We start from the raw sequence: 12,493 nt of genomic DNA on the forward strand, positions 1-12,493 counted from the left end.
ATCTCGTAGCTTATGCTACCAAAGACCACGAGACTGTACAGATTTTAGGCCATTCTATTTCAAAACTCCCACTGAGCATAAAAACAACCAGATCTATACTCACAAGTCATGACGATCGGTGTCCACCACGGATCGGACAGGATTTTGTCAGGGGAGACAAGATGTGACTCGCACCCTGCTGAGGATGACTTCAAATGAAAATACGGCAGAATTTCATATCTATTTCTGACCCGAGGGCATTCATTATTCAACAAGTCACGTGGATAGGCAAATTAAAATTTCAGTACACTGGAAGTGACCTCTATTCGTGTATCAAATGAGTTGAAATCTGTAATTTAACTAGTTCGACTTCTTGAGAGGCTGCGTAAAATCGGTGCCAATCAGCCCCAACGCCATCTTCTGCACAACTTCCATGCTTGCAAGTGCTGCACTGGGTTAAAGGCCCAAAGCATGCAAAGCGTACTTACAGCATTTACACAACAATAAAAAAGCAAGTTCATTCTACTTTTTAATTTGTTAACAAAATGCCTTAGTAAACAAATGTGCAATGCAATGGAAACTGAGTCATAATCATGTAAAGCGTCTCCAAAAAGAAGTCTAAGATGTGTGTCAGTCTATGAGTTTTACCATGTAGACTGGTGCCTCGTGCATCTGATCCATGACAAAATTATTTTAAAGACGTTTTATTATTCCATTGTTAGTCTAAATAACAGTAATGTAGTTTTGAGCAGGGCAAACGTAAAGACTAGAGCGTCCTGGTGCACACAACACTGAAAAGGAATCTGACATGCATAATAGTAGCATGTTTCCCCTCATATTTGCGCTTTCCACACACGGCCTGACAGCGGTGTTTCTGTGACAAATAGCAGGAACGCTGTCTCAAAGACTAATTCGGGTGAATTCCCGGCTCCGATTCACACCTTATGCACCGTTTTGGTTTCCGCGTCGTCCATATGAGTGAATCGAAAATGAGAAGAAAAAGCTCACGGAGGTCTTAACACTGATGTATGGTCTGAACATTGTGTGTGTCGTAAGGTCAGGGGTCACAAGAAGTGCTGCGAGTCGGTGATTGGCCAGAGCAGGCCGTGTCCTCTGGTTGAACTCTCTATTGTTTGGATGTAGCAGGTAGTGACCAACACTCACACACTGGTGCACTGCGGTTCGGGGAGACTGAGATTTCCTTATAATGGCAAGTGAAAACAGTACGTGTGGTCGAATACATTTAACATTTTGCATTTGGTCTGAACTCCATGTCAGAAGGAAAAACTGTAACACTTAAATCCAGCAGCTGATATCAGCCTCCTATATCTTCTACCACACCACACATCAATTTCGTCCACAAAAGAGCGCATGACATTCATGGGCTTAAAAAGAGATAAATATTTGATGGATAAGGCTATAAAGTCAACTGAGCATTTAAAAAAACGTAGCAGAGTGGAAACAGTACTATGTGCATTCAGTTTTACCCACGGGATTATACAGGCAGTTACCACATGTATCTCTTTGAGCAGACTTAGATCTGAATAGATCACACATCCACAACTTTTTTGGAAACATTTGTGGAGCTGTTTCTGTTCATATAAATCTTATTTTGAGAAAAGAGGAGAACGCCTGAATAGTGCTGCGCCTCTGAATTAAGTCGGCCATCACTGCACGTAGCACAAAATACGAAGCAACTGGTTTCCCACTGTTTTTAAATAAAGTAGCAATTTCGTAATAATTATTTTGAAATTATGATGCACTGAATTTTCCAGATGCGCGCAAAAATATGTTTACGCACGCCATCTCAAAACACTGCATGACTGATTCAAAGTTTTCAAAGACATGTTTAAAACCAATGCAGAGCCTATTTTGTAAAAACGGAAGATCAAAAATGAAAGCAAAATATTCGAATCTGAAACTGCAATTCCCAAATTAGGAAGTCAAACAAAAACATATTTAAATGCAGCAGGCATGTTGTGTTTTACGCACGGCTGCAACAGATAACTGCTGAACTCAAAGTCACCACTAAATGCCACAATAGCCAAAGCCATGTCAGCCACATAAGTGAAGTACATATTTATTTCACACGAACAGCTTGGGTCTATACTAGCCTACATTACAGCCGTCATTATTTAGACAACACATACAAATATTCACAGTTTAGAACACAGCACAACATGGGACGCACTAGCACAAATTAAACTAGTTTACAACACCAACAAATAGAATTGCTACTTGACGAAATGCTTTCCTTATTGTGCCTTCGCTATGATTTGTCTATGTACATTAGATGTGAAAGTCACCTGGACTACATTCAACAGTAAATCGACCCACTCAAACACACAAACTACATTGTTACTCTGAATGATGCCCTACTCCAAAACGGCGGACTGCTTTCTAACAGGCATCTAGAGCTTCGCTAAATATCTTTCAAGTATATTAGAACTTTCCATGAGCGACAATAATAATAAAAAAAAATCATAGAGGACATAGAAAAATGTGTTCCCACTTACTTTCACCTCATTTCATTTTTACTGTAATGATACATTATGATCCAAGTCCTACGTCTGAATGTGCGTTATCCTTCTCTGATAATAATAAACAAATACATATACACTTCAGTTGTCACCTTGGCAATTAGAGGTGAATTTCAAGCTTATATGAAGAGGGCGAGGACGAAAAGAAGAAAAAAGGAATATGGAGGATGTGACAGGGGCCCAATGGCAGAGGCAGGGGGATAACACCATGTGTAAAATACTGGAGAACAGGTCCACCAAATTCCACTTGTGTTATGTGCCATTCTCAGTCTGGGTTGGGGTTCTTTTTTCTTTTTCTTTTTTTTTTGAGGGGTTCATGCACTATAGGCCGGCGGTGCACGGCGTGGGGACAAGCTGCTGGCCTGTTTTGATCTGCTGCTGCTGCTGCTGTTGGGCCCCCGAGGTGGTGGACGAGGCCGAGCTGGAGGAGCGGATCTTGGTGTTGGGCAGCTTGTGGTCCTTCTTCCACTTCATCCTCCGGTTTTGAAACCAGATCTTGACCTGGCGCTCGGACAGACACATGGTGTGGGCAATCTCCACCCGTCTGCGCCGGGTCAGGTACCGGTTGAAGTGGAACTCCTTCTCCAGCTCCAGAGCCTGCTGGCGGGTGTAGGCAGTGCGGGACCTCTTGGGCACTCCTCCATTGTAACCAGCACTGACTAAAGGGGGGAAAAGCCATACACAGGCAAGCAAGCAGGTGTTACATGCAGGCTGGTAGCGTTAAATCCGAAACCTCTGGACACATTAACAGACTGTAAAACTATAAAGGCATCTCTCCGTTTGGGGAGAATTACTGTCGCTCTGCTTCTGTTATTCTCTCTCTCGTTTCTGTTTACGGACATGACCTTAATGTGGAGATGCCGAGTGTACAGGCACTCGCATCCAGGGACAGATCAAGCTTAGAAATGATTAACAAAACAGCGGGGTTGGATATTACAGTTTGGCTCGGCTCCAGCCGTGGAGGTAGTTTGGGTTAAAAAGCAACAAAGGCACATGGCCCCGACAGACGAACACAGGCAATAAAATTTACGAGGGTCCTTAATTACCGACCCTGCTGCTCGATAGTCGTAAATTGCTGTTGTAAGGGCTGCTACTAGTGCTGCCTCAATGGGCTTGTGTGTGTTCCAGTGGTTGTTTCTCAGTGGTTCTGCTATTTAACCGTGACGATAACTCACCGGTGCTAACGTGGACCTTTTTCATCCAGGGATAGACCACCGGCTCCTTGCCCTTCGGTACGCCGGGATATGCCTCATTGGCGAGGCTGCAGTCTTTGCTGGTATTGGCCCCTGCGCCACTATCTGGAGCCGTGTTGAGGCGAGGACCGTGGCTCTGTGGGACGGGCTGGGGCTGTGCGTGATGCCCATCGCCGAAATCATCGAGCCCAGTGGCGGGGACATTACCGTAATCGTAGCCCGGTTCTGTGTAGTTTGACCTCGGATAGGATGCCTCGTCGTGATGGGGGAAGCCCGTGTCTTTTGGCCGCTCGTAGTAATCACCGGGGTTGGGGATGTATCCGCTCTGCTGATATTCGTCGCATGGAGGAAAGGAAGGCTCGATATAGTTGGAGTTTATCAAGTAGGAACTCATGGTCATTAATTTGTGAAGTGCAACAATACTAATTTTTATCGCGCTGTCGTTTTTCTGATCTCCACAAAACCCTCCTACTCCCTGTCAAATGTACAAAGTTGTCTGGTCACGTGTGAAGCGCCACCAATCACCGCGTGTCCTGTGGGCATCATGTAAACAGGAACCAATGGAAAGCATGGCACTGGCACCACCAACACCGCTTGGACTGGCTTACGTTTGTGTTTTCCTTATTAAATCACAGAATATAAAGCAAACACAATCAGCTAACTTGTTTACTGCATGGGACCAAACTTAGGTGGGCGAGGCTATCCAACAGCAAAACCAACATCCTCTGAAAAACAGAGGAAAAAATGGAAAAAATAAAAACCAAACCCTAAAAATTATAGATATTCCAGAAATAAAAGACTCTTTCTGATGGCCAGTGATAAATGCTGGTTTCTGGGTCTCACTGTGAATGCTAGAGGTGCACACGAGCAAATAACAGGCAGAGAAAACTGACAAAATAACAGTATGCATTCTTGTGTGGTGCATTAGGCTTTTTAAATGAATCGAAAAACAAAGTGTTAGGCCATAGTGACCCAGCACTGAGGACCACGCTACTCCGCGGACTCAGTGTGCAAATCTGCAAGTCAATAGCTTGTGAAAAGTCATACGACTTTATGGTTTGATTTAGTGCATCAATTAAAACCCAATCAACACCTGATCAAAATAAATATAGGACTTGGAGAAAACCCTCTCCACTGACACTGCGCGGCTGTGTTTGTGCGTCAGGACCTTGATTATTAATTTCATTCTTCAGAAATATTCAACACCTCTTCTTAACCCAGTTTTCCAAAACATAATCAAACATTTTCCACTGTTTTGGGGCAGCAATTTCCCTGTCATAATATTAAACATAAGAGGGTGTGGATCGTGCTCTTAGACTGTCAGTTATCATCGGTGAGCTGTTCAAAAGCCCATAAAAACCTGAATAAACACTTGCAGCATCCTCTCCCAAATTAGCCAACAAAAAGCGTGTGCTTTTTAACCAAGGCAGGGTTTTTACAGCAAAGAGGTATCAGGTGGATTTACTCTGCACAGCAGCAACAGCCTCATCTGAGAAACACACACCTCTGTAATACAGAATTATTATGGAATGATATATATATATATATATATATATATATATATATATATATATATATATATATATATATATATATATATAAATCTGTACTAGGAAAAAAAAAAAAAAAAAAAAAAAAACTTTCCAGCATTCGCAGTCATATCTGCTATGTGTTGGTTTGGAGAAACACGCGTGTGCTTCCTACGGTACTAGATTACTGTAAACAAGCCAGGCTCAGATTTGCAGCACTGGGATCAGATGGAAAAATGATAATAGCCTTTCCCCATTAGAGGAGGAAGGAGGCTAAAAGTTTCAAGACACAAATATCCCCAGGCATAAAGAATAATATTGATAATAATAATTCTAACAACCACATCAACATCAATAATAATAATAATAATAATAATAATAATAATTTGGATAACATGTAGATAATGAAAATAGCGTATGGCAATTCACTGCAATCTGATATACAAATTCAGAGACGACCTTGCTGAGGCTCCAACATTGCACAAATATTGAACATTTACAAAATAATTAAACAGCACTCTAAACCTCTGAGGTAAATATAACAGCATCTGACCGTATTTCTCGCTCTCAGCCACCATGTCCAGGTCCTGTTTCTTCTCCATGACCGAGGCGGGACACTGTATGTGTCCCCTCAAACAGCAGCAGCCCTATACACAAAGCTGTTCCCCACTGTCCACGTCAACAAGGCCTGTGCATCGGGAAACAAGAGGCCAAACTTCGGAAATATTGAAAGCTTTCTTTTCCCCCTTTTCTTTTCTTTTTTTCTTTTTTTCGCCTCCCCGATTCTATTCGCTCCCCTAAACAGAGATAACTTCTGCCTGACCCCAAAGTGACACCGTTTCCATTTTGTTTCTGATTAATCTTGCCCATTGACAGTCTTTGTTAAACAACAAGGCGTGCCCTTCTCCAAAGAGGCGACATTTTCATATCTGTTAGACGCAGTGACCTGAGGTTCACCCCGGACTTGGACTTCAGTTTTGCGGGGGTCTGTTCAACTCTGGGGAGATGGGAGAGCACTCAGCACGGGTCGGCACCCAGGAGGGTCCCAAGAGGATGAAAAAAAAAAACTTGTGTAAAACACCTAAATCCATCTGAAAAATAATCAGACGTCGACGTGCACTCCAAAGTTAAAATGTGTAGGCCCATGACCAGAGGGCCGATTTCTGCAGCTATAGAGCTCTGGGAATAGAGTCTTGCAGATGGACTTATGGTAGGAATATGCTATATAATTATATATATATATATATATATATATATATATATATATATATATATATATATACATATAATATCGTGTACCTTTTTGATATGTTGATGCAGACGGCTATTACAGGTGGATTCTTCTTCGACTCAACAAGAGGCAGCTAGGTTGCAGCTTTTGCTCATCAGCTGAATCTGCATTTTTGCCTTTCATCTCAACTCAATCAACAGTTGTTGTAAGGCAGACTGGGTATCCCTCGTCTATCTCGCATCTAACTCATTGAGAATGGCAGTGGATGTACTTTCCGCCATTTATCCACTGTATCCTTATGGCCAAGAGACCACCTGAGAGGCAATATGTCAACATAATGTCCGCGGTAAGACGACTTCACATGATATCTAAATTTACAGTCTACTGCCAATGTATAATATATAGATCCTGTATAAATATGGGCCAGGTCAGCTCGGCTATTATCCACTTACTGCAAGTTATCCTTGCGTGAATGACGGCTATCTATTTTTTGCAGGTCATTCTACTTGTTGCTATAGACAGCGTTTTTGAAATTGTTCAGCTCTGAATAACTTTATTAAAACATATACTACCATTAAAGCACACGGATCTGATGCAGTGCAAGAGAGGAGCGCAGGGGCGGCCCGTGGTGTTTTAGATAACAGTCCTGGTAATACCTCTATTATCTATTCCAGGCCTGCAAGGGTATGAGGCTACATTTGAATACAATAAACCCTCTAGGAATCTCTTGAACAATACCAAAACATAATAGGATAATAATCATCCAATCCAATTCAACAATGAGTTTAAAAGCAGCATTTGGAAAGAATTAGGTCTATTAAGTGAAAACAGCTTGCACTGCCAAAGCAATTCTCCGCAAAATTGAAAGGACTCTCATATAGTGCCTGATGTGAGCAAAAAAATCGTAAAAGGATTGTATTAGATTTTATTTTTAGGACCAAATAAGCTTACAGCTGGAGCACGGTGTTCCTTAGGAGAGGATATACTGTGAAGTGAAGGTCTATTTAACCAATATCTATCATGCTGACAGTTTACTGTAAATTTAGATTATCAGAGAAGTGCTGTGACGATAGTGACAGATTGCAGATGGCTCTCACAAGGTCTTTTGTCTATACGGAACCATGGCAGCAGAATAAAAAAAGATCACTCTGCATTCAAAATGGGTTTTAGTTTCAAATAACAAAACACACCGTGTTATGACACTATGGTAAGATTTTGATGTAAGTAACACTGATATTAAAACGTTTCAATGCGTCTCGCATGCTTGTCCCCTAACAAAGCAAGTATGAAACACATACCTGAACAAGCCAGATTTACTGAGCTTACAATTCCAAAATTTATTTCAATTTATACTGATTCATTTGGGTACAAGGCGTAATGCAGGTCTAATACATCGGCTAAAATCACAGATGGCAGGTGACATATACAAAAACAGAAAGTGTATAGACACCTTCATTCCTCTGTGGGACACTTGGCACTGAGAGCATTGAGAGCCCGGAATCCTGCAGACATGGGACGATATAACTAGTATTTTCAAAATGCAATTATTAAACACTGTGCTGTGACGGGCCGCCGGTTAAAGAATTAAAAATGCCTTAATATTTTGTTTAAAAATGTGAAAACAATGGGACTGTTCAAAGTTTCTGCCCTTTGACGCGATATGAAACATTTATCTTAAAGCTGATATGGATTGTTCCAACTCTGCACATTGTTAGAGGATCAAAAGAATTCAAAACAGGCTTTTCAAGGTTGTTCGCTGTTGATCCCAAACCGGAATAAAACAGCAGCATTGTGGGCTCTGTGAACGAATTCAGCAGGAGGCCCATTATACTCTCCATTATCCAGAATGTCATGTTATCACTTTGTAAATAAACAAATGTTTGTGATGCAGCAAGTGCCATCTTCTATTAATGTTTGAACGTTTTGTGGACGCAACTCTGTATCAGAGCACGATTTATGTAGCTCACTGTGTGGAAGGTGCACAGTGGCTCCTTCATGCTCTAAAACCTGCTAATTAAAATGCATTTTGGAGATTTTTTTAAACAAAGTGTGATAGTGTCCGTTTCATTTTCAACTGATTTCATGTTACGCCCTGTCAGTAAACTGGTGCTGAAATCGAAATACCCATTCTGATATTGCTGGGTCAAATACTGATCGGTTTTTGTTTAGAAATAATATAAAGGGAAAAAATCCTTATGTTACCATGGGCACAAATGTGGCCGTGGAATATGCAGATAGACGATTTGGGCGAGACTTCTGTTTTTAGGCCTTGTATAACCACTATGTTAAAAGACAAAAAAAAAAAAAAAAAAAAAAAAAAAGCATCCATGTGTTCTGTGCGTTAGTTTGGTTTAATTTTCATTTAGCTGCGCTTTATCCAACAGGCCTTTCCGGCTAAAACCTATATCCTAATATTTTAGTCTATTATTGGGATTTTTTTTTCTCCCCACATATAACGGGAAAAAAACGTAGCAGCAGCAAACAATGGAATGCACAAAACGCGTCAGCTCTACAATTGTGATATTAGGGCGATGCAAAATTGTGCCAAAAAAAAATATTCCCATTAATTTTCTCTTAAGTTAAGCGATTTTGCGCCATTTTTATTTGTACTAAAAGCTCTTTTCAGCTGATCAGGAAGAGAGGGGCTAAATGTTTTTTAAGGGGTCCGGGGGCTCGATTTGGGGGGCTGTGGGCCTTCCCATTACCCTGTGACCGGGTCGAGAGTATCAATCCTGAAAATGCAAATTTTGCCCTCGTCCCTAAACATATCAAATGCAATTTATTCAAAGGAAATTCACCAATCAACCGCCCTAATAAAACGCCAGCCACTCAATCTTGTGGCTGGGGACGGGTGGGGGGTCCCCTCCCCCGGTCCCTAACGCGGGGTCACCGCGCTTCCAGGGTTCACCTGGAGTGCACCGTGCAACATATGTAATTCAAAGCTATTCTGTCTTTTGTGTGGAGAGTCAAGATCGCTATTATAAGGCTGGCATCAAGCTCCGAGTGAACAGATGACGGAGACTTGTTCAGTGCGTAAACTTTTGACCCCAATTTTTCCTCCTCTTCTTTCGCTATCTCGGTCTCATCAGTCCCAGCCCAGTGAGGTATCTGCCTCTTGGAACGAAAAATTGATTTTAACAATCCGTATCTCTTGCCATTATAATGATCATTTTCACAAATATCATAATTAGAGAAGATGCCAGTAGTCGCACTAAAAACGCAATTGTGGCTTGCGCGATCTTCCCAAAGAGGGAGCGAAAAGATCAATTGAAAAGCTCCTAACTCATGACTAATAGGGCCGTAAAATATGCAAATCATTCATTAGTGTTAGATCAACTATAAAGCAGCCAAAAAGTCTTTGTTAGAGGCGACACTTTAAGTTGGACTCGCTCTTCTCCTCATTGCGTAGCCTGCTCTCTCCGTGCAGGATGCTACCACAGGCCTTCCATATAGCACGGTGAATTCATTTATTCACATTATGCTTATAGGCAACGCCAAGTAAATGTGTCATTAACGTGAACGCGTGTGTGCGTGTTGTTGTGGTTGTGTGAGTGGTTTTCCTCTCTCTTGTACGCAGGGTGACAGTGAACTTGGCCTAAAGCGAGCTCTGCTGGTGGCTCTGAGAGGATGCAGATTTATCTTGGTGCTGTGGCTGACCTCCAGATGAACCTATAGCGCTTCTCTCTCTCTGCTTGGCAGCGTGCCGCACATGGGGCCCTTCTCAAATCTCCTTCTTTCTCTCACTTTTTTGATAGCGGATATTTGCATTTTCAACTTGCCACACAATGATTATTTCATGTTGTATGTTCAATATCTATTAAATGAAACTTCAAAGCGTACGAATCCCTGTTTGGTTGACCTGCTGACTTTTTTACATGACAATAGCAACATTTGTTCAGCAATAAAACGGGTGGATATCAGCAATATGGTATAAGTGCGGCAAAATGCCAATCAATACAACATTCAAACTTTGTAAATAGGCTACAGATAAAAACAGCTTTGGTGCATTTTATGTTGTCTGTCCATGCAATATCATTTCATTTTTTTTTTTCAGGGGTGACCTAAATTTAAATGAAATCCGCCTCCAACACTGCTGGAAATGGCCAAGAGAGGAGAAATATGTTATAAAGTCAGACAACAGTAATACAGTTGCAACATGGTTCAGTAAAATAAAAAACCGTGATTTGGAATAGGATTCAATGATTTCGTTTCGCAGACCGAACGATATACGCGCTGCAGGCCTCTGCACAAAAACCCCAAACAACTTGACGATTTTTACCCAAAGCTGGCGAAGAGTAGAAAGCATTTGTAACTTAAAAGTAACAGCAGGAAAAAGAAGACGGAATTGTTGCAGGACAGAAACCTGGTTGCTAAGGATGCGATCCAATTACTCAAATCAAATTATTTCACTAAGTGATTTTAAATATGTGTATTTATTTGAATATCTAACCCAGACTTCAGGATAGGAAAAACGCTGAGCCACATTGCCTTTTCATTAAAATCAGGTTTCCACAATCCAGGGAAAAATGGCATGAGCCCTCTGAGTTTGAAAAAAATAATAATAATTAAAAAAAATGTAATAATAAATGAAATAATAATTAAATAAATAGTCCCATTTCAGTTTATTTTGGTCCATGATTTTTGGGGGATTTGGGATCCGCTGATGGCTGGTTTCCCCTCTCGGCCCTGATCGGACAAGAGGTCACCACAGAGCGACAGTGACTTTTTCTGAGAGGTCATCTGAACTTTTCAACCCCCTAAAAACCACAAAATGACGTGGCTGACACAAAACGGAATTCCTTTTCAAATGTCTCCCTGCTGCTTTTTGTTCCCATGTTGTGTTTACTTGACACTGTTTACAGCCTTGTCCTAAAGCCACGCAGGGCGCCAACATGTGGAGCGCAGCCCCGAGCACAACAACAACTGCAACTTTTCCAGAAACGAATCTAAAACTTTGAAAAGTATCGCCACATCACAAGAATAACACACCAGCCTCCACTGAACAAGCTGTACATCTGTGGGCCTGAATTATACAGGTCAGCTTTATCAAGGAAATCTAAACACGCCTTGGTAACTTTCTCGCTCATGGTCTGTTAATCCTCCAATGTAATAAAACTACAACAACTAGGAGTTTGTGGGGGTGGAAACAGACACAGATAATTATCTAACATGTAAAAATGGATTATGAGTTACACCACAGATGGAGGGAAACAAGTTACACGGGGAAGGAAGCAATTAAATAGCCATGAGCCGGACCCAACCCTGCGCAACATCTGCCGAGACCAGTACTCAGCACTGCACAACTGACAAATTAGTGTAATGGACTAATAGGGACGGATAGAGAGAGCGAATACAATCATAAGGCTGTTTAACACAGGCTGGCTGTTCTCAGGCTACCGGCTAGTCTGGAGAAACTTACCCAGAGCCGCGGTCTTCCTGCTGGGGAGCGTCCGGTCCATCCTGAGGCAGACTGAGCAAAAGGGACGGTCTGTACCGGTCAAGTAACACTTACTGCCTGCAAAGAGAGAGTCAGACGAAGCCTCGCCGTCAGTGCGATTATATGTTATGTGCAATATACTGTCAACTCCCCAAAACCATAAAACTTACTTTAATGGCCACCACGTGACCGTTTATGGCCAGTGAGCCTATCTGGCCGGGCTCCGGATGATTTTTACGATCTAATTCATAGACAAAACCCCCCATTCATTTAGCACCCAAATGTCAGAGAGCCAGAAACGGCTCTAATAAAGTTTACAGCTTGAAAAGTCGAGCTGATTCTCTGGGATTAGCCCGGGAGTCCGAGGACAGGGGACGGCCGGCCCCTGGAGCATGTCAGTGGCCAAGGACCTTAAAGCCCCCGCACCTCAGCAAGGTGAGTAAACCAAAACGATTTCATTGAGGCTACCTGTTGAATTCGCTGGGTTAAATCGGAAACAAAGTTAACCAAGTTCAATTTTTTTCTAGTTCGTCCAAACAAAGTGGACATTTTTGGATTTAACATTAAACGCTGCAACTCTTCAC

At 41.9% G+C, this 12,493-nt stretch overlaps 1 protein-coding gene across 1 annotated transcript; it reads right to left on the reverse strand.

Annotated features, from left to right (window-relative positions):
• Positions 1–2,071: 2,071 nt before the first annotated feature.
• Positions 2,072–4,170, reverse strand: hoxa4a (homeobox A4a). Its single transcript, XM_030063502.1, has 2 exons — positions 3,695–4,170; positions 2,072–3,178 (listed from the first exon to the last, which is right to left on the reverse strand). The coding sequence occupies exons 1-2, from the start codon at positions 4,110–4,112 to the stop codon at positions 2,841–2,843; spliced, it is 756 nt and encodes a 251-aa protein (XP_029919362.1). The 5' UTR covers positions 4,113–4,170; the 3' UTR covers positions 2,072–2,840.
• Between the last annotated feature and the right edge of the window lie 8,323 nt (positions 4,171–12,493).

Source organism: Myripristis murdjan, chromosome 11 (assembly GCF_902150065.1).
Source record: "Myripristis murdjan chromosome 11, fMyrMur1.1, whole genome shotgun sequence".
NCBI lineage: Eukaryota > Metazoa > Chordata > Actinopteri > Holocentriformes > Holocentridae > Myripristis > Myripristis murdjan.

Coding starts and splice junctions, on each gene's coding strand:
- hoxa4a (XM_030063502.1), bottom strand. CDS start 4,112: ATGACCATGAGTTCCTACTTGATAAACTCCAACTATATCGAGCCTTCC. Junction 3,179..3,694: donor AAAGGTCCACGTTAGCACCG/GTGAGTTATCGT, acceptor TCCCCCCTTTAG/TCAGTGCTGGTTACAATGGA.